This window comes from Gadus macrocephalus, chromosome 8, assembly GCF_031168955.1.
Source record: "Gadus macrocephalus chromosome 8, ASM3116895v1".
Lineage (NCBI taxonomy): Eukaryota > Metazoa > Chordata > Actinopteri > Gadiformes > Gadidae > Gadus > Gadus macrocephalus.
Window position 1 is genome coordinate 5,160,196 of NC_082389.1, and position 23,106 is coordinate 5,183,301.

The window sequence follows — 23,106 nt, forward strand, 5'->3', positions numbered from 1 at the left end:
ACAGTCCCATGCAAGGTACTCTTAATACTTCTGAGAGGTAAATACTGTAAAAAGCCCAGTCTTGGCCTCAGGCGATTCTGATTATTTGTTGTTTACTTATTGGAAAAACAAACAGGGTCAAACAAAAGTGAGAGAAATTATATATTTATACATTCAAAATGTGAAGTGTGTTTGCTGGAGAGGAATTATGGGTGAGCGGGGGATAGGAAAGGAGCTGGAGGGAGAGCGAGGGGGGGTGGGGGGGGGTTCAGCGCTCCTACACTAAGGGAGAAACCCTGAAACTTTTCCTTTCATTTAGGTGATACATTTTTTCCAGGTGTTGTGTTTGCCTGTATGTGTGTTTGTGTGTGCGTGTGTGTGCGTCTGTGCATGCAATGCGGCCTGTTTTGCAGGTGTGTGTGTAGGGGGGGGGGGGGAATGGGGAAGTGAGAGAGAGAAAGAGAGTGAAAGAGCGAGAGAGCGAGACGGAGAAAGAGAGAGCAAAAGAGAGAGAAAGCGAGAGAGCGAGACGGAGAAAGAGCAAGAGCGAAAGAGAAAGAGAGCAAGACAGAGAGAGAACGAGAGAGAGAGAGAGAGAGAGAGAGAGAGAGAGAGAGAGAGAGAGAGAGAGAGAGAGACAGAGAGAGAGAACGAGAGAGAGAGAGAGAGAGAGAGAGAGAGAGAGAGAGAGAGAGAGAGAGAGAGAGAGAGGGGGAGGGGGAAAGAGAGAGTGAAGGAGAGCAAGATAATGATTTGGAGAAGGGGAGACCGTGAGCAGGTGAATAAGGGAGGAGACGGTGTAAAATGGTTCACTGGAGTTTGCAAATCATGCATATTTTTTTTTTTGCATAGATTAAAGGGCCAAAGAAAATCTGCTGGGTCAAATGCTTTCTTGTTTCCCTGGGCACAAAAAAAGAGTCTCTCATTCAGTGGATCCATGGCAGGCAGCAGATTGCTTTTCTGACTATTTCCCCCCACCCCATCCGGATTTCCCACAAACATGCAAAAATATGCTTACTCAATTCAAAGCAGAATATAGCGACAGGAACAGTCTCTATATTGTGCACTGGGACAGTGTTAGCGACTATGTGTGTGGTTTGTCCGTGTTTGTCCTCATATATATTTATAAACCGACTATGATACATGATATAAATAATGAAAAATGCTAAATTAAACATTTATCCTGATTCTAAGGGAAACGGGGCCACGTTGAGGCAATATGTCCGCGTGCATTATGCATGCGCAGCAACATGTAAACGCTTTCTGGCCGCCTGTGAATAGGACACTTTTCCCCGCCGGGAATAAAGAGGGTCACAATCATCTTTCCTGCGGTGAGTTTAACAAGCCTGCGTTTGCATACAGACAGCATGCAGCGCTAATTACATGTATATTTATGTACAACACACACACACACACACACACACACACACACACACACACAAACAGTGTCCGCATATAAGCGAAACTGCTCCCATGGAGTTCATCATTCCACTCAATGCGTTGCTAATGGGTGTGCTCGCGTTGCTAATGGTCACACACATTTAACACCCTGGCTAAATGTTGATCAGCGGCTGAGGTAATTCTCTGAGATAATCTTTTACATGATTCATGTTGGTTCCCTGGCTAATAGGTACAACAGGTTAAACTGCCGTAGGGTCTAATGAGACGTGTTTAAGAGACTTGGGCTAATTATGTGAGGAGGAAGGATGGTTAAGAAGGAAATTAAACCAAATGTGAGTCAGAGAGAGAATTGTATTGTTCTGGCAGTTTCCTTATTAATGGTGGATTCATTCATTTGAACACTTAGAGTGATTCGTAACAATGGGGATAAGCAGAGGGGGATATTAAACAATAAACACATTGACCATTATTACCAACTAGTACTGTTTGGACTTGAACTCAATGGCAAATAACAAAAAAAAATCTTTGGGGTTTGAGCATTAGTTCCAGAATAAACAATCTGTTCAAACACAAACAAACACTGTCACTTATATACTAACATACTAAAACAATATTCCTGAATTACATAATTACCTAATAAAGTACAACCAAGCACTTGAAATAGATACATACAAATATAAGTTTGCTCAAAGCAATAAGGAATAGAAATGAAGGGTGAAGAACAGGCAATGGGGCCATATGATAATTCACTTTCACAACGACTCTGTGCAAGGCTGACCCCCACTGGCCAAACCCTAAGCCACAAAACATGCTAGTGACATGTCTTGCACATTAAGGACACTCACAAGCATGTGAGAAGATGAATGTGTGTGAGTTTGTGTGTGTGTTGTGTGTGTGTGTGTGTGTGTGTGTGTGTGTGTGTGTGTGTGTGTGTGTGTGTGTGTGTGTGTGTGTGTGTGTGTGTGTGTGTGTGTGTGTGTGTGTGTGTGTGTGTGTGTGTGTGTGTGTGTGTGTGTGGGCATATGGTGTCTGTGTATTTGTCTCTGTGGTTGTGTGTGTATGTGTGTGGGTACGTGCTGTTTATGAGAGGTCTAGTGATAGATAATGAGTGGCAGAGGGGCAAAAAGAGGGACGGACGGTTGGAGAGGAAGTGCGAGACAATGGTATCTCACTGCCACAGAGGCTGAGCTCTTCTTACAAAGCATCATGGGAAAACCGTTTGGAGTTGTGTTCCACCACACTGTATAATCTGCTCGATTACCAACGCTCTGCCACATCAAAAGGTCTAATCAACATAAATAATGCCTCCTAATAACAGCTAATACAGCTCAGTCTCAGGTGTGAGTCTTTTAATGTGTGTGAATTATTATTAGTGTGATTATGTTTGTTTGTTTGTTTGCATGCCTCCGGGTGTGTGAATGAGTAAGTGTGTGTGCGCTTGTGTGTGTGTGATTTTTGCTTGTTCCAGTGCACGGGAGTTAGCACACACACACACGCACGCACGCACGCACGCACACGCACCACACACACACCACACACACACACACAGCAGGGGGCCACATGCGAGTCACCTTGTTAGTAGCACTCGTAAAGTTGTCAAGTTGTCATTAATAGATTCCCTTTTAATCTCTTAAATTGAAACACTCTAACACAGCGGCCCCCCAACCACCAGGCCGTGACCCGGTACCGGGCCGCGCGGACATTCCTAACCGGGCCGTAGGTTAGTAGGCTACGACATGAATAAAAAAATGAAATAAAAAAATATATTATTTAATTCATGCAAAATGCATGCACACTTAATAAACTCAATTTACTTCGCAGTACTGTCACTCTTTTACACATGCCATAAGTATATATGCAGTTGTTAGATTGCATATAACATGTTTGCATTTTTGGCAAAGTCTTAACTTCTTTTCTCAGGCGTAACTGTCTATCTGTCCCGTCCTCAACACGTATTGGTTTCAGCGGCTGCGCGCGCAGCCTAAGCTCACTTCACTGGTTGAGTTCAACAGTAGTCTCACACTATGAGCTCAGCTCAACCTGACACTCCAGGGAGAATGACGACTGTCTTCAAACTGGCAGATAAAATTGCTGCATTAAAGCCAAGCTTGATTTGTGGGGACGACGAGTGGACAGGGGAGTATTCGATATGTTCCAAACATTAGTGGGATTTTCGGGAGAGACTGAGGCAGGGCCCATTCTCTCGCAGCTGGTGCGCGATCACCTTGTTGCGCTTTCAAATGAATTCCTCCAAAGATCCACGGCGAACGAATGAGTGGATCCGCAACCCATTTGTCAATGTCCCGAATCACTTGTCAGTGCAGGAGGAAGATCAATTAGATCGAAATAGCAAATGACGGTGGTCTTAAAAGTGTGTTTGAGCAAACCTCTCTGGCGGGTTTTTGGATCAAAACCAAAAGCGGTGGATCCCGAGACATCCGTAAAAGCGCGGAAAACTATGCTTCCATTTCCCACCATGTAGGCCTACCTATGCGAGGCCGGGTTTTCGGCAATGACTGCAACTAAAACAAAACTGCGCAATCGATTGGACAATCGATTGGACACATCAAACACGCGTGTCACTGTCTTCCATCACTCCCAGATGGAACCTTCTTGTTGCAGGGAAACAAGCACAGGGCTCCCACTGATTAAAATGGATTGTAGCCTATTCTGTGGCCTCACAAGCGCGCGTTAGGTTCCCTTACTGACATATTGTGTTGTGCATGTTTACACTTGATCGATGTTACTTCAAGTTTAGTTCAATATATTATTATATTATTATATGTTATTTGTTCATTTTTTACTTGTGCTAGTTCACCTTCTTTTTTAAGAGTTTGTTACCTTCACTGTTCATTGTTCACTGTTCAACACTATATGAAAACATCAACAAATTGGTAACCCCTGCGCAACATAACCCAACCCCCCCTCTCCAAATTTTTTGGAGAATCAAACCGGTCCTTGGTGCTGTAAAGGTTGGGGACCCCTGCTCTAACACACTAATCGAAATAAGGTAAGTTAAGATATTGCCGGCTACAGGTTTCAAGGACTGTGGCTCCTTCACATGTGTACAACCCCCCCCACACACACACACACACACACACACACACACACACACACACACACACACACACACACCAACACCCCCCATCCCGAATCTCCCAGCAAATGCAGCATGCAACAATATATACCACAGTCGAGTCGAAATATGATTGGATATGCAGACTTGTTTGCTGCAGATAAGAACATTACCATGCATACAAAATACTGCTTATGTTATCTCGAGTGTGGACCCTCCTCTGTGTGCGTGCGATGGAGTGAACCTGGTACCTGTGCGGGAATGTGCATGCGTGCCCTTCTATCTTTGTGTATGCCTGTATGTGTGTTTGTGTTTTCATGCATCTAAAATAGGTGTCTACACGGCGTTCATGGTGATTGTTTGTTATACCTCCAGCAGTAGACAAAAAAATGTGTTGAGTCATTATTATTATAGTTTTATGTGAATGCGTGGAGGGCATTTGGCTGCATGTCGTCTGTGTTTGTGTGCGTGTGTGTGTGTGCATGTGTGTGTGTGTGTGTGAGTGTGCAGATATGTGTGTGTACGTCTGTGCGTGCCTGCGTGTGTCTGTGTGTACGTGCCTGCATGCGCGAGCATGTTAGCGTGTGTGTATATTTGTGCATGTGCGTGTGTGTGTGTGTGTGTGTGTGTGTGTGTGTGTGTGTGTGTGTGTGTGTGTGTGTGTGTGTGTGTGTGTGTGTGTGTGCATTAGTGCATGCCTGCGTGTTCCTGTGTGTGGGTGTGTGCGTACCTTGCGGCTTCCGTCGGCTGACTTGTAGGTGAGCATGTAGTTGTCGATTTCGGCGATGGGCGGCTGCCAGGAGATGAGGGCACTGCGGTGGTTGACCTCAGTGGCGCTCAGATTCAGGGGGGCGTCCATGGCTGCCGGTCGCACGCAAATACACAAACACACACACACATCACAACACACACCACGATACACAATCACAATTGCAATCCCCTCAAGGGAATATCGACAGAGGAAGTACTTACGTTTGTGTATGTGTGTGTGCGTGATTGTTGTTTCTCTTTCTTCTGACAAACTTACTTATGGTGAGTCGCTTTGGTTAAAAGCAGTTTGCTATTGGCCCTGAATGTAATGTAAATGTAAATGAGTGTGTGTTTGTCTGTGTTTAACGAGTAAAATCCAGCTCTGCCTTCAGCCACTGGAATAACAGAAGTCCTCGACTGAGAACCACTGCCCGGCGTTTAAGAGCGTGATCACGGGTTTTGAACATGAGAAAAACAGTCTGCGGATGAAAACCCCAAATTCGTGAGGCTGTCTTGACCCTTGACCCTTATTCCAGCTGGCTTTTGTGCAATCGCCTTGTGTCTGCTCTTATCGTCTGCTGTGGTTCACCTCAAGGTTTCCGCCCTCGGAATATTCCCTTCCCTTAAGAGGGCTTTGGGTTCAGGGCATTGGATGAGGCGGCCTTGGAAGCCCTTTAAGGCTGTAGCTGTGATGAACAGTCGGCATAATAATAAGAAGAATTAAACTAGCAAGACCGACGTTCATCCTGTGACAGTGTAACGGGGATACCATTTCTACTCTGAATAGGACTGGCACCTGTCTGCAAAGCTATACAACAGTAATACCGACTTGCAACAAGCAGCCGTGGAGGTAGCAGCCAAGGGGCTTAGCTTCCCAGGCTTGCCGTGGGAACGACCCGTGACAGCTTTCCCCGATCACATGGCGTATTGGACGCACATTTATTGGTTGTGGATAATAGAAAGTGTGTCAAAATAGTATTGACATAATATGGCATGGTAATAATAACACGCTGCCATTTCCCTAGCTTACGTCAGGCCCGTTGAAGCCACTAAGGGGGGGGGGGGGGGGAGGGGACTACTTTAGCTTAATCTCTTTGGCAAAATAACCCTAAAAAATATATCCTTGGAGGGGGGGCCTGTCAGTATCCCACGGTTACGGTTTCCCGCGGTTACATCACCGGTAACAGTCAGCTGTGATTCGAGTTCCCCGGGGGGGGGGGGCCAGCGTGTCACGTGATGAGGAAGAGTAACAGGGAGGCAGTGCTGGAGTCCTCTGCATGTTGTGCATGAGGACACCGGCAGCCATAGTGGAGATGTGCGCTGGCTGCTTATGAGTGCTTCGGGCTTTTAGTGTTTGCTTCCGCTCTCATATTAATGAGGATCTTTTTTTACCCTGATGAAATGTTGTCTTGCTCTGTCTGAGGACAGAGATGTGTGTGTGTGTGTGTGTGTGTGTGTGTGTGTGTGTGTGTGTGTGTGTGTGTGTGTGTGTGTGTGTGTGTGTGTGTGTGTGTGTGTGTGTGTGTGTGTGTGATATCAATGCCAGTGTATCAATTAACAGGACGAAACCCTGAAAACCCACAGCAGACAGGAGGATCTTTGAAAGGGTGCAATCAAGGTGATGCAAGTAGGAACAAGACAGAGAGAGAGAGAGAGAGAGAGAGAGAGAGAGAGACAGAGACAGAGACAGAGACAGAGACAGAGACAGAGACAGAGACAGAGAGAGAGAGAGAGAGAGAGAGAGGCCAACCTAGTTGAACCACTGAGCACCGTACCGTCTCTCTCTCTCTCTCTCTCTCTCTCTCTCTCTCTCTCTCTCTCTCTCTCTCTCTCTCTCTCTCTCTCTCTCTCTCTCTCTCTCTCTCTCTCTCTCTCTCTCTCTCTCTCTCTCTCTCTCTCTCTCTCTCTCTCTCTCTCTCTTCTTGATAACCACCACGTTATTCACAGGCAATTAAAGCTGTGCATGGAGATCAACACGCGCACACACACACACACACACACGCGCAGGCCAAGCTGAGATCCTCCTGGCAGCTTGCGTCTGAGAACCGGCGGGTGATCTACAGCGAGATGATTGGCTTTGGTTGATCTAATCTCTTCTGAACACGTCGCAGCGAGCGGTGACCACAGCGCTAGCAGACGGAGCGCCAGATGGAACAGGATATGTTAAAGTTGTGTTTTCTTTTCATTTTTTCATCACATCTCAATGAGGAGAGGCTGATGATTGTCATCAGGGTCAGACCTTTCGTTGGCTAGTCTCGGTTTCTTTCTTTCAGAGTGTCCAGGTCCACGTTTTCAATACGATGCTGCACGACAGCCATACAGTGGCTGTTGTGTACGACACCCCACACCTCAACGACAGCCCACGATGGGAATGAGGGGAGGAACGCCGAGGGGAAAGAGGGATGGAGAGAACCAGGAATAGAGAAAGAAGAAAGAGATCTCTTAAGGAAGAAGGAAAGAAATGGCGAAAGGAAGAAAAGAGAAAAAGACAGAAAAAAGGACGAAACGACACGACAAGCAGGACTCCCAGGAACCACAAACACTGACAGAAAGGCCTTCAAACCGGTCTCTATGGGGCCGTAAGATTCAACACTCGTCTGCTCTATGCTCATGACTTTCATCTTTCTTTAACGGCTGCAATTTCACCCCATCGCTCCACATCACCGGGAGGTGCGGCATAAACCGTCCTGGCTTCTCCTGTGCATTGTGTGAGCCAGAGCCATCGTCCTGTCTCAGCCTTGGAACGGGCGATAAGGGATTTAATATGGCTCGCTGTAAAATCCCTGTTTCTAAGAAATCCTACACAGGAGTGGAGGTGAAGGGAACCTTTTACAGGGCTGTCCGCACCGGAGGGCATTTCCATTATATGATTATATCAACAGCCACCATTAGCCACTGATCTGTAAAGAGTATGCTTCTCTCTGTGACACTCTCTATCTTTGTCTTGATCGGCTGTATTAAAAGCCATAAGCCACGCGGTGGGTAGGTGGTGCACGGTGGTGCACGGCGGTGCACGGCGGTGCACGGCGGTAGACGGCGGCGGAGGAGAAACAGAGGATTTACAAGGACTCAGACGATGATCTTGTCAGAAGGGGAACCATCACGAAACACCGTCCGATGAGGTAGAAGACGACAACGGGGCCAGGAAAGTCAGCCAACTCATCGAGTCCTCTCACTCTGCACTCATTTGCATATCCAACTGTGATATTCACAATCCGCTGGGAAATGCGTGTTGGAAAGCAGTGGAGGATTTCAATTAAGCACTAAAGAGATTGCCCGGGATATTCGCGTTTTGAAGTCAGCATCTTATGACTCAGTGTGTATGTGTCTGCGTGTGTGTGTTTGTGTGAGCATGTGTGTGTGTGTTTGCGTGTGTGTGTTTGTATGTGAGAATGTGTCTGTGTGTTTGTGTGTGAGCGTGTGTGTGTGTGCTCACACGCATGTGCGTTTGTGTGTGTGTGTGTGAGCGTGTTTGTGTATGTGTATGTGTATGCGTGCGTATACGAGCCACAACATAGGGATCATATTAGTGCATTGTTTCAGAGCTGCCACTTAAGAAGCTGAAGAAGACCAATCATCTCTAATCTCTTAGTACAAATTAAATTGGTGGTAAAAAGTCTTTATAAATTAGTCTTACTTTATTAAACTCAGGGATTAGCTCCCTTTGTGCAATCATTGAACTGTCTCTCCCATGTGGAATGAAATGAAACCCAAAAAGCAATAACTGAATAATTGTTTTAACTGTTTTAACAAATGTTTATTCTTGTACTTTGTACTAGAGCAAATTTACCTACAACATGGGAAATAATGCTCTTATCGGCTATATTTATACAAACGGATTAGTTTCCTGTTTGATTTGAATGTCATTATGAGAAGCAGATGCAAAAAGTAATCAAAGTAAGCGCTTATGATAACACATGAGGAAGGCATTTATACATTTAGCGATGTTTGATGTCCTTCAAATTCATAATTAGAAATTGCTGAATTATCAAAAATTACCTAATTAGCTAAAGCTATAATTCCCCTTAAGACATTAATAAAAGTTTTTAACAATTCCTCAGGGTTGCCGTTTCTTCAAACACAAGCATAAGTTGATGCGAGGTAGGCTGCATAGAACAAAACAACAAACACAACGAGGAAACGCCTTGCTCGGTCGCTGCACTCAGCACTAAGCGAATGCACAATTCCATCATGAATTCTGTGAGATAAAAGGGAAAAGGTTGTGGGCTGGGAGGCTGGATAGGGAAAGAACAATTTCCTACTCCCCGACGTTTGTTAGTCAGCATTTTGGTTACTTTAAGTGTTTGTTGACTTCGGCGGTTCCGCCTGATCAGATTCACTCTTTTTCAAGTCGTATTGATAACTGCTGTCAAAACTGCTCAGGAGTAAAATGAGATGGATGAGAAATACAAATAAAGTAATCTCTACTAGCCCAAGCAGACCTCGCAGCATTGGAAAGAGAAATGTTGGGTTCTGCTTGATTGGCTTCTAATTATTAGCTCTGTATGTTTCCGCTGTTTCGTTTGTCGCCTGTCACGCGCACAAAGGAAAGGAGCATTTGTTTTGTGCGAGATGGAACTGCTTGTTATGTTTAGCGTTTTTTGTCTCGCTCTTTGTCCGCCTGTTTTTTCTCCAGTTTTAAAAGAACAGCGTGAGCCTGTGCTCGTCAGCCAACGGCCAACCTCTGAACGTCTCAACAACATCTGCTTCCAACACCGCGTCCTACACACCAGCCGGCGCTGGATGTGTGTTTACCTGTGAAGTCGCGTCAGCACGGTATTAGGCATTGTGAAAGTAAGAGGGAAAATTGGGTGGCCCCTGGGTTTTTTGTTGTTATGTCTGCTTTGAGTCCCCCCCCCACCCACTCTACAATTAAGAACACTCGCGTAGGAGTTGTGTTTTTTTGCCTCGGTTCGCTCTGCAAAAGAGAAAGGCAGGTAACTACGTCGCCTCACCATCCTCCCCGGAGAGACACACAAACGCTTCTGCCTACCCAACACGTCTCCTAAGAACTCATAGTAAAGTTTCGCAGTCTCGGTTCAGCAAAAGTAGAACAACGCACACGCACACGTACACAAACACACATGAAAAAGCACACGCACGTTCACACGCACACGCCTACACGCACACACACACAAATGTTCAAACACAAACAAAACACACACACACACACACACACACACACACACACACACACACACACACAAGAGCATGAGCACGTACACACGCACATGCGGACACACACAAATGTTCAAACACAATCAAACAACACACACACACAAACAGACACAAACATGGGCACTCCATGCAAACCTCCCTTGTTAATTCCCCTATATCCCCTATGGATAAAGGCTTTTCCTCATGCATGACAAGGAGAGTACTGGGGTTCAACCCAGCAGGACAGCAGTCTTTCAAGACTGACAATTATCCTTCCATGTCCTTTAGCAAGGCATGGAGCAACAGCTCTCCTGGTATGATGTGAGTGTTGTATCAGCCGTTCTTCTGCTGTGAATCAATAGTCTATAGAGAGTCTTTGTCTAGTCAACGTTTCAGTCATCCGAGTATCCAAACGGTATAGTTTGCAGATAAAAAAAAAAAACATTTCTTGAAATGTGAACCGTAAAATAGAGAAAGGGATAAAACACGGATCACTTCAACTGCCGACTGTATGTATAAAATGGCAATTGACGACCCTGAGAATCCCAAGGCTTACGTGTCTGGAAGTTGGTGATGACGGTGCCGCTGGTGAGCGGGCCCTTGGTGGCGTACAGGGCCACGGAGTAGGTGGTGCTGGGCCTGAGGCTGGCCAGCTGGTGGTCCTGCCTGTTGCTCTCAACCAGGACGGTGTCTGTGGTCACTGGGGACGGACACACACACAGAAAGTATGGGTCTCTCTCCCTTTGCACATGTACCATGAGACATTTTTTTATTCAATTTTTTTATTTAGCATTTTTTTTGCTTTGTTAAATAGTGAGCTAGACAGGAAGGTACGGGAGATAGAGGGGAAGACATGAGGCTAAGGACCAGGGGCGGGAACCGAACCCGCGTCGCTGCGATTGGGACTGAGCCTTAATGGTACACGCTCCACCCGGTGAGACACGGGGGCGCCCCGACATGTCATACATTGAGTCACTCAGCGGGCTACGCTTTCATCCAAAGCCATTTACAAAGCGAGTCTGAGGACGCATCAAAGCATGCGTTGGAGTTTGGAACTTGAAGGAGACGTGGGACAGAGCTGCACAACCTAGTTTCAAAGGCACCGTTGAAGGGAGAGCAGAGTAGTCATAGGAACCAGAAACACAAGGTGGGGAATATCAATAAATATAATGATATATTTATTTATTTATTCCCTCTCTAAGTGACCCCCCCCCCCCCCCAACACACACGCACAGACCACCCCCCAATGCCCACTCGCACAATCCTACCCTCTGGTCCTCTTCTTCTGAAATAGACTGCCCCACTAAAACACGAAGCAAATGGATAAAGAAGCGCTGCATGGAGAGATTATAAACGATGATAATGACATGGCCTGGTCAGAAGCCAGCTGGCCAACACTTTGGCTGTGTGGCTCGGAGGGATGGGGATATTGAGTTGAGATCTGCATACACTTGGCAACGTCGCCTTGAGGGGGAGGGTCTGTAAATAGACACGTTGACTGAGTTGATCTGTCACTCGGTGAATGAATACACTACCCCGAGACGAGTCACGGCCCAACGCAACGTTTCCGGGTCATTCCGGGTACAGCTTACTTTTTTGGACGGGGGAATGAAATCAATGATGATGATTTTATTTATGAGGATGATATTAAGGGGGTGAATGTTGGCCATGGACACTTTAGTATACATATAAATCATATAACAAATTCAGCGCTCTAGAAGCATGTTTGATGTGTGTGAAACGGTATCTAGCACAGGTACTTCTTCCTCCAACTAGGTCGACCTCACATCCATCTTCATCCATCCATCAACAGACTAGCATCGTGGGAGGGTGTTTGAAAACCCGAAATGGCTTTGACCGTGTGGCTGGATCGATAAATACTTCCATGTTGTCAAACAACAGGCCGCTGCAGGTGCTTTTACGACACAACACAAAATGTATCTGACACTTTTTTATTTTGTACCCTCATATTTTGCCCCAGTAGCTAATGCAGGCTAGGACCTGTTGGTAATTTATCACGGCCTGGCCTGGCTTTGGTTGCAAGCCGCTCATCCATTCGGTACTCTGCTTCAACTGTACTGATATATTTGACCCTGAAACGCATTTGTGCATTCAGTGGATTCTTTTGGCTACACCCTCTCCGCTTCCACGGATGGTTTAGTTTCGAACTGAAGAGCGACTAATCGGCCGTGGACTCGGAGGCTCGGAGAGGACACCGGGGGGAGAGTGTTTACCTTGGCTGTGGGTGAGGGTGAGGACGTAGTTGTCGACGTCGGACATGGGCGGATTCCACCGCAGGAGGGCTCCTTGCGGTGTGATGTTGAGGGCTGTCAGCTCGGCGGGCATGTCCATCGCTAGGAGGGGACAGGAAAGGGAAGAGGGAACGGATCAGTCACCACGGTCTGAGGAGGCAGAGGCTGGAGTGAGTCGTCAGGACACGTGTGCTTGCTGACAGCCAGGAGAACAGATGAAGGAGAAGAGGGGGAGGAGAAGGAGGAAAGAAGAAGAATAAAAAGGAGGAGAAGAGGAAGAAGAAGAAGAAGAAGAAGAAGAAGAGGAAGAAGAGGAAGAAGGAGGAGAAGAGGAAGAAGAAGAAGAAGAAGAAGAAGAAGAAGAGGAAGAAGGAGGAGAAGAGGAAGAAGAGGAAGAAGGAGGAGAAGAGGAAGAAGAAGAAGAAGAAAAGGACAAGGATTCCCGCACATGAGCTGAAGGGCGAGGTTGGGATTAATATTAGCGTCAACCCCCCTGCTCCTCCCTCCCCCTCATCAGATGCAGAAACTGATCTTTAATTAGCACAGATCGGTTAATTTAAGTCAATCTTATCAGTGTAGTGTGCAGGTAGAACAACTTTGATTTGAATAATTAGTTATATTACAAATAAGTTATTATTAGAATAATTACTTCTCTTGGTGCATGTTTGAATTTAATTATGTGGAGGCTGGCCGGGCTCATTTAATTTGCATCAAAGATAGCGGAGAAGAGCCAGTAAAAAGATTTCAAAACAAAAAACAAGCAAGGGTATTCGTTATTTCCGAGGAGTATGATAATGTTATCGTGTAATGCATACATATTACATGTGAGTCAATGTTTTTGTGTGAGAAATTGAGTTGAGGACCACAGAGAAAAGCACTGATAGGAAGTCAATTTCTCGATGTGTTGATTATTTGAAGACGATGTCTGAACGTAGAATATGTGAATGTATATCCCCTTAAGGATGTGTCGTCAGAATGTCTGCCATCTGAGTGTTTTAGGGGGGGAACAGTTGAGCAATATGTTCAAGTGTAACAGTTTGCAGTTAATGGTTCGAAAGATTCCTTCACCAAAAACAAGTGCAACATTCACGCTCAGGAGAGAAATCCTTTGAACATTTCAACAGGCGGTCCCTGTGGCAATTAGTCCGTGCACCTCTTTTTATTTCCTGCCAATTATTCCAACCAGCAAACTACAGAACCTGCTGCACTTTGTTTCACGTATTTTATCGGACACATTCTGTGTTTTTTTCCAGGGTCTGTCCTTCCCGGCCCACCCATTAAAGTCAATATGTGCCTGTTTAACTATGCTTGGCAGCTTAAAACAACAGCAGCATTGGATCGATCATTGGATCTCTTTGTATCTATGTATAGTCTGTGTGTGTATGGTTGTGTGTGTGCGTGTGTGTTTGTTTGCAAAAAAGTATTTGATAAAGAATGTGTGTGTGTGTGTGCATGTCTGCACACTTAAGTGAGTGAGTTTGTGTACAATGTATGTATTTGTCTTTCTGTATATGACAAGTGTGTATCATAGTTTAAGTTGTGTGTGGTGTGTGTGTGTGTACAGTGTATGCGTGCATCTTCCTCAATATAAAGTGTGTGGATAGTGTAAGTGTGTGTGTGTGTGTGTGTGTGTGTGTGTGTGTGTGTGTGTGTGTGTGTGTGTGTGTGTGTGTGTGTGTGTGTGTGTGTGTGTGTGTGTGTGTGTGTGTGTGTGTGACTGTGTGCATGCATCCTCCAGAATATGACGTGTGTGTATAATAGTTTAAAAGGTTACCAAAATGGAGGCTTTGCTCTGCCATCAGACTGTGGTGAAGCAGAGGAAGTCAACGTACCAAGCTCTTCTTCTGTCAACAGAGAGATTCCTGCTACTGCACGACTTCTTCTCCCCTCTTCCTGTCTCCTGTTTTTTCTTTGATTGTTGGTCTGGGTCTGTCTTGCTTGCACTTTGTTCACTCGCTTCCTCCAACACAGTTCTCTTCTGTCCCTTTCTTTTATTACCTTTTCTTCGTTCTGTTTTGCTTTGACTTCCCGGTAATGTGACCTCTGACCCTGACGTCTGTAGTCCATTGAAAAAATCTGTTCCTATTTTTTCTCCCTTGCTTGGTCTTCCTTACTCTCTCTGTCGTCATCACTCCCTATGTTTCTATTGGTGTCCTATTTGTGGCCATGTGATGGCCTTTCACTAATGCCAATTACACACCATCAACATGACAAAAAACGGGACACATAGCAAGTGTTTCATTCGCCCTTTCTGAATCTCACATGATCCAGATCTATTTTTAATGAGCACTGTTGTTAGCTCTTTGAACGTGCCTCTAAACACGGCCAGCGAGCCCACGGTCTCATTCCCATGAACAAAATAAAAGTTTTGTTGGAAATGGTTGAATGTGCCTCGATGCGTTCTCCTGTCTTTCTTCAGATTTCGATCTCTTCTGACTGGCTTTCATAACAAAATCCAACGACCTCCACACTGAAGCAATGTGCAAACTAATGGTGCTTACACTCTAAAAAGAGCAAAACTATATTTTGCATGCAACATTTGCATGTCCCTTACAAGAGCATTATGCGTTGCCAGAAACTGTTATTTTCCCCCATTCTAATGAGCCTGAGGATAGAGCAACGTTCTATTTAGCTGTTAACAGCACCATTGGCTATGCTTCATTGTTAACGCAATGAGTCTGCCATAGAAAGTGGCTTAATAAGAAGGCATGGCAGGCAAGAAAGATCACAAGACGAAAATAGTGCATCTGTAAGAAGGGGTGGAGAGGGAGGGAGACAGAGAGAGAGAGAGGAAGAGAGAGCGAGACGGAGATATTGACATTGGCATGCAAGCCAACCTTCTCCATGCTCAACCCTCTTCAATTCTATTTCTCTCTTTGTCCCTCTCTCCCTTTTGTTCTGTCTCAATAACATATGCACACAAAGACATTCTAGAAAACGGGTGCACAGACTTCATATAAAGAATGAATACATATGCTGGATATGTGTTCAGAGAAAATGACTTTTTTTTGTGGGGGAGTTTAGGATAGGCCTAATAAGCCACTCTTCTAAATGGAAATGTTATTTACAATGGAAATGTGTTAGCTTTGTTAACCTTAGTGCAAAGCTATGTGTGTGTGTGTAGCTGTTGGCGCACTCATGTGTGTGTGTGTGTGTGTGTGTGTGTGTGTGTGTGTGTGTGTTTCTGTGCGATGTTAAGGGTGTGCTTCAGAGTTGAATGGCTGTGAAGAAAAGGGGCGTCACAGCAAGCTACTCTTTCCATTATCAAATGGCGAGGAATTGGTGGTTGAAGAAGCAAATTGTTCCATCTGCCGCGACACACAGCAAGCACGGCATCTCTTTCAGCATCCGTCAAGGCCCTTGAGTGTGTCTACGACGTGTACTCATGCTTGTGGTGGGTCAGCCAGCGTACGCTTTCGATGAGCTTTCCAAATGCCGTCCTCTTTAAATGAAATCTTTGGACGTTTGAAAGTTGCACTGCATTACCATTGTGTTGTGGACGTGTTTTGAGACTTACCATGCTTGTGTTTTTTACTGCAATCTCTCCGCACTACATTAGCAAGTTTTTTTTATTTTAATTGTATTGTATTGTTTGTTTTGTAAGACCACACTCAGAGCATGTTTGCTGTTTTTCTAAATGCTGGAAACTTGCAAAAAAAACGGCGATTGTCTGCTCTCCAGTCAATTAGGATGCCCTTTTGTTTTTCTTCTGGTGTGTCACATTCGACCTCACGACTTAACACGGTCGGCAAACACTGGAAATCAGCATGGAGCCAGTGAAAGTGTTACTTCCATTTTATATCTGTTACATAATGGGTGTGTTTTTTTCAAAATCGCTGCTAAGAGCAGAATCCTTGTTGCACGTTAATTCCCTCTATTGACACGCCAACGTCCGGAACTCAAACGCACGACAAGGCGTTGAGCCTTAAAAAAATAGAGGCTGAAATGTGTAAGTCCACCAAGGTGTCAATCACTGTTTTCCATCAGCGCCGATCATGAATCACAAACGCAGACTGCAACCCTCTCCACTGAAGACAACACTGAGTGGTCGATGCTAGTGTTTGTGTCCGGCGGGAAAGGGGCTTCCGGGTGTTGTGTTCCCTCAGCGCGTCTCCTCACCTGTGAAGACAGCCGTGCTGACCGCTTTGCTTTCCTGGCTGCCCATCACGGCCGTGAGGCTGATCTCGTACTCGGTGGCGGGGAACAGACTGGACAAGGTGTAGTTGGTGACGTCGCTGTCAATCACCAGGCTGTCCACTCGACCTGCGTAGGGAACAGCAGAGCATTAATGACATCAATGGCGTCGGAATCAGCCATACACATCAGATCTATTTGGCTCGCTGACGTGCGTGTTTAGGGGTGTGTCTGTGTGCAATGTGCGTGCGTTAGAGTTTGATGCACGCGGCGTAGTTGATGTTGCTAATGGTATGTTGTGTTGCGTGTTGGGTTGTGTTGTGTGTTTCACAGAATATAGGATACGGTTGAAGCTGCAGCTGTTCTCCTGTTTGTTTGGAAGCTGTGAAAACTCTTTAGTAAATATGGCCCACGGTTCAAAATGAACAGAGGGTGATGTCAAGGTGATAGTCACGATTACACAAATGCATTATTCCCCTCCTAGTTCCAATGTCCACGGTGTGGGCCTCACCCACTCAAAAACACTTTAACACTTCCATAAAAAAAACGAAACTAATGCACAATGGTGGCGTCCTCCTTCCTCTGAGACACAGATGTGCTGATGAGGAGGACGAGGTGGGCAGGTTGTGTCAGTCTTACCTCGAGCCGACTGGTAGGACATCTTGTAGTAGTCGAAGGGGGCCAGTGGTTTGATCCAGGAGATGGTCACTGAATCCTCCGTTACCAGAGACATGGTGATCTCCTTGGGAGGGTCCATGCCTAAACATGTGAGAGAGGGACAATAAGAGAGACAGAGAGAGAGAAAGAGAGAAATAGAGAGAGAGAGACAGAAAAAGAGAGAGAGAGAGAGAGAAAGAGAGAGAGCAAGCGAGATAGAGATAGACACAGAGAGAGAGAGAGAGAAAGAGAGAGAGAGAGAGAGAAACAGCGACAGAAACAGAGAAAAAGAAAGAGAGAGAGAGAGAGAGAGAGAGAGAGAGAGAGAGAGAGAGAGAGAGAGAGAGCGAGAGCGAGAGCGAGAGAGTGAGACAGTGAGAGAGAGAGAGAGACAGAGTGAGAGAGAGAAACAGCGACAGAGACAGAGAAAGAGAGTGAGAGCGAGCAATAGCACAGTTTAAGATCACAGGAAAGTGTGTGATGGCATCCTGGAGGGCAGGTAGAATATCATTGCACTCAGTTGTTTCCGAGGGTCGCCGTTCAGGCAGACAAGCTGCCCAGCGGGTTCATTATCTGAGCGGCCCGAAAACGGGTTTAAAGTACTCCTGCAAGATCGACCACATCCCCCAGACATCTGTAGCCTCTGAGGACGGCTCCTGTTGAGCAGCCCAACAGAATAGCTGTCACGAAAAAAACGTTGTGCCAAACGTTGTGTTTCAAAGACGGCAGGTCACAGCTGAACTTGAGGAAGGCTCTCCGGTTAACAGTGTGTTACCGCCCTTGCTGAAGCCCATCAGCAGTTACCAATTAAGGTTCACCAACCAAAAGAAGACTAAGTCTATTCAACTGCTAAGTAAGCGGACCGCTTGCACCACCTTGCAGTGCACCGCACGCAACGCGCTGTGCTCATCACCGCTCCTACTGCATGAAGACCGAGAACCGAGAAATTGTTTTTTTTTTGCAGGATTTTTAACACTATCCCCTCTGTTGGGGGACGATGAACTCTCGGGCCATTAAGCACTGAGTTTGATCCCCCGTCAAAGTAAATAGAATGGAAAGTACACATATTAAATGTTGTTGTTGTTAATACGTTGTGTGAGGGGCTTCTGTGACAAGACCCTTCACCTCCCGTTACATAAATCACTTTACCCTGTGTATATACTTATTCACTTTGAGCTATTTGCATAATCAGAGTTGTCCTTTGCACCTCACAGCAAAGGCCGTGTTTATTGAGCTTGTTTATTTTATTTTCATATTTTCGTTTTTTAAACATCAAGCTTGTCACTCTTTTAATCCGTCCCACGAGGAGGCGTTTGTTGTGAAAAAGTGCCCAGTTCACCGAGATGAGATTAACCTTGTTGTCAGTTTGTTCATAAGTCCCCTGGGAGCCATAGTGTTTTCATGGGAAAGCTTGGCGCCCAAACAATGTCAGCAAACAATGAAGCTGATGGGCATTGGTATAGCTTCTGACGAGATATACTGTGAGAGAGAGAGAGAGAGAGAGAGAGAGAGAGAGAGAGAGAGAGAGAGAGAGAGAGAGAGAGAGAGAGAGATAGCTAGAGAGAGTGAGAGATAGCTAGAGAGAGAGAGAGAGACAAAGAGGGAATGAGAGAGAGTGAGCGAGAGAGACAGAGAGCGTAAGAGCGAGTGAGAGGGTAAACTAAAGGCAGTGAAAGAGAGCCTGGCATTGTGGACAGCGAGCCAGATGGACACACCTTATAAACCAACCACCTCAGCCCCTCGCTCATATCTCCAAAAGAAAAATGGCTGCTAGTCACATGCAGAAGGGGGGGCCATTAATAACTCCCTGGCCGCGGGCTCATTTCAATTCTGCGGCTATGGAATACTCCAGCACTTTAAACAACTCGTGATTATTCATGTGTGCATATCCTGCTAATTATGTTTAGTTTGCGAGGGCGAGCTGCGAGAGGTTATGTTCTGTCGCTTTCCTGTTTTTTGTTTTTGTTTTGTTTTTATTGGAAGGGGAAGCAGCTTAGTATGACCTAGAGTCTTACTAAGTAGAGAGAAATACGTTTGTTTTCCCTTGTGTTGGGTGTATTGCCTTGTGCTTGTGTTTGGCTTGGTGTTCAATCATCACAAAGAACATAGTCTTGGATGCAAAGTGAAAACGATGTAGAAATGCAATCCTAATGACGCCTCATTAGACTCTGATATAATTGATAAAGGCTATATATTGCAATCACCTCCCCTTTTTTCGCTTACTTAGTAAACAGTGAACGGTGGATGGTGTAATAAGGTATCAAACCACAAACACATGCATGAAGATCGGTGCAGGTGTCCATCATATACCAACCGTCCTAAAATCCTAGGTTTAGCCTTTTGAGTGGTAGTAAGAACAATGCATATACATTTACATTTTTGGCATTTGGGACGCATTTAACCAAAGACACTTATAAAAAGTACATTTATCGGAAGAAAGAGAAACAACATATCGCTGTTGGTATAGTAAGGATGTTTATAGAACCAAGTGCAAAGCACTGACAATAGTTAGGTTGACCCATTCCCTGTATGGATCAAAGATAGCTAGGGTAAGATGCTACAGGATGCTAAGCACTATTTTTGCAATAAATGCATAAGCGGGGTGTGTGTGTGTGGGGGGGGGGGGGGGGGGGTTAGGGTAAGTGAAGGCTTCAATCATTTTAGTCATTAAAAGTGTTATTAAACGTGCACAAACATGGTCTGGTTGGGCATAGGTCGAGCTAAGGCTACTGGTTAAGGGTCTGTTTTCCAATGACGTTATCCTATGCTATCCTATGGTTCCTATAGACTCTCAAACAAATATACTCTGAAACAAAAGCAGCACAAATTAACATAGGCAGCAAACAAACAACCCTGGTCAAGCTGTGGGAGGAGTGCACCTCAACCGCCTCTCCTCTACATATTTATAACCCTATACAATCACATCTTGGAGAGGGTAGGAGACAACAAAGAGGAGCGATGAATCTGAAAAATACTCAAAGTGCGCTTGACGACAACATAGAGTGCATCCGCCCACTCCTTCCTTAGCCTAAGGAAATGAGACTGCTCTCTCTCTCTCTCTCTCTCTCTCTCTCTCTCTCTCTCTCTCTCTCTCTCTCTCTCTCTCTCTCTCTCTCTCTCTCTCTCTCTCTCTCTCTCTCTCTCTCTCTCTCTCTCTCTCTCTCTCTCTCTCTCTCTCTCTCTCTCTCTCTCTCTCTCTCTCTCTCTCTCTCTCTCTCTCTCAGACATTACAGGTGTGAACGGCAGGCTCAATGCAGCGACATCTGTTTCTGACAGGCCCCTCCCCCGATCCCCCTATTCCTGTCCAAACAAGGCTAATTGGCGACAGGATTGCGCACATCGACACATTAACGCACAAATGAAGGGTGGCGAGAAAGAAAACAGCAGCAATGCAATTTTGTGTGTTTTTGTTCGTGCACGTGTGTGTGTGTGTTCGTGCACGTTTGTGTGTGTGTTCGTGCACGTGTGTGTGTGCCGGTGTTTGCATGTATGGGTAGGTGAATGTGTGTGTGTGTGTGTGTGTGTGTGTGTGTGTGTGCCTGCGTGTGCGTGCATGTGTGTGTTTGTATGGGTTAGTGGTTCTCTCTACCAACCCAAGACAATGGGTGAGAGTGATAGAAAAGTGTAGAGGAAGTCTGCTGTACTGTAAGGCCTGGGGATGAATCTGAAATATAATAATCCCCTTTCACAGCTTTTGAAAACGCAGTGTAATTTGTTACACGATGCCACCATTCGTTATCCATTATCCTTATCTTTTACTTTTTACTAATAACTTGGATGGACTTTGATGCAATTTGGCGACACTTTTAATTGACACTCTCTCTGCGTTAGTATTCCTGGAAAGCCACTCTTCACCGTTGCCTTTTGTTTACTCTCTCCTCTCAGGGCAGTTAAGTTCAAAGCACCAGAAAGTCCACTCAGCAGCAGGTAATTTGCATCCAGCAGCAACACATGGGCCCATTAGATCGCATGGACGCATCAGGGGTTGGGAGAAGCCCACAGGTAAATGTTGATGGATAGATGGGAATACTGACGACATGCCCGTGCTGACAAAAGGAACCTTTCTTTAGAGCTAATTCAACTTTTCTAACAACGTTTCTTCATGTCGTAAAGTTTAAGTTAGCATGTGAACGTTTTTGTCTTTGTATCTATGTGAATGGAACTATTTTCATCTCTCATCCATTCTCTCTTCACTCCCCCATCCCACCCTCCCCATCATTGCCCCTCATTAGTACGCACATTTCCAGGTCAGCACATTTTCAAATATCCTTTAGATGTGGCCGTGGAGGTTGGTATCAGCGACCTAGCCGCACAGGGTCAGCACTTTAGCTCCAGTAAATCAGCAGCCCCATCTGACTCCTGCTGCTGCTGTCCCCTTGCCCCCACCACCTCCAACACCACCACCACCTCCACCTCCGCTGCTGCTGCTCTCTCTCCGTCAGCGAACCGTGAGGCCAGCCAACCGCACGCCTTTATTATTCCACCGGTGACAGGGCCGCCGCATCGCTGATCGATACGCGACGCAATGACCGTTATTGGAAATCGACATCGCCATGGGAACCTCGCAGTTTTTTGTTTTGTGTGCAGACGGATCAAAATCGACGTCAGCCAGCAAGTGCTGATGGAATTGAATCTCGAACCCGCGCGGTTTAAGACTCAAGAGAAAAACAAGGGTTGTGTCGGTCAAACCCCGGTCGTCCAACCTCCAAACCTCCGTCGTAGTCCGTGTATTCCCGGGAGGTCATTTGGAGCAGCTTGTCATCGTGATTAAGGCGTTATGCAAATAGACTTTCCTTCAGCTCACATAGTGTATCCGCCGGCTATACCCACACGCACGGCTGCCAACAGCCCGCCTCCATCCATCCCCTTTTGGTTGCCGCGAAGGGATCGGTTAACTTTCGGTTATCGGTTAACGTTTCGTGCCCGTCCCCCGCGGTGACGGAGACTCACCTGTGGTGAGCGGGGCGTCGACGGGCTCGGACGTGGCGTCGCCCTGGATGGTGATCAGGCTGACGGTGTAGTGCGTGGCCGGCAGTAGGCCCTGCACCAGCGAGCGGGTCCTGGAGCCCTCCAGGGTCACCTTGGAGGTGTCCGTGCCGTCGGCCGAGGCGTAGCTGAGGATGAAGAGGTCGGCGGGCGGCGCCGGAGCGCTCCACGCCGCCGCCGCCGAGTCCCACGTCACGTCCGACAGGTAGAGGTGGGTCACGGGCCGGATGCCTGGGAGGGACGGGCGACCGGGCACAAAACGGGGGGGGGTCACTCCAAGGGGGTCGCACCCTGATGGAAAGCCCCTCCCCCCCCCGATGGAGACGTGGGGTCGGTGCCGATAATGGTGAAGAGATGGTGATGAGAATTCAACCATGGGTTGTCATGAGGATGCCGTGAGGGTTGTCATGGAGATGATGAAGGGTGTGTTGCAGCTGGTGATGATGAAGAAGATGAATAATTGATGAATTGTCTCACAAAGGTGGTGAAGGTTAACTGGTTAGAGTCTGTTTGATGCCTGGGGATTTGTTGTTGGATGCGAGTCCAGCACCGATGGAAATACCAGTAAATTGTATATCTTTTGTTGTGTTTTGCTACTTCTTGAAGGTTGCTACATTCATAACACATTGCAGTTCATGATTGTATCGCCAACTCAAAGAATTCCAAGTCAAAATACTTCAAATTGTACGCACAGGTTAACAAAGTCGGCAAAAA

The 23,106-nt window shown here is 46.2% G+C and overlaps 1 protein-coding gene across 1 annotated transcript in view; it reads right to left on the reverse strand.

Moving 5' to 3' along the window:
• The window catches only part of tnr (tenascin R (restrictin, janusin)), a 126,884-nt gene that overhangs the window by 13,303 nt on the left and 90,475 nt on the right, over positions 1-23,106 (reverse strand). Inside the window, 6 exon segments of the mRNA XM_060058372.1 lie at positions 5,039-5,317; positions 10,920-11,063; positions 12,598-12,717; positions 16,735-16,878; positions 17,389-17,508; positions 22,357-22,623. Coding sequence (XP_059914355.1) covers positions 5,039-5,317; positions 10,920-11,063; positions 12,598-12,717; positions 16,735-16,878; positions 17,389-17,508; positions 22,357-22,623 — 1,074 coding nt within the window.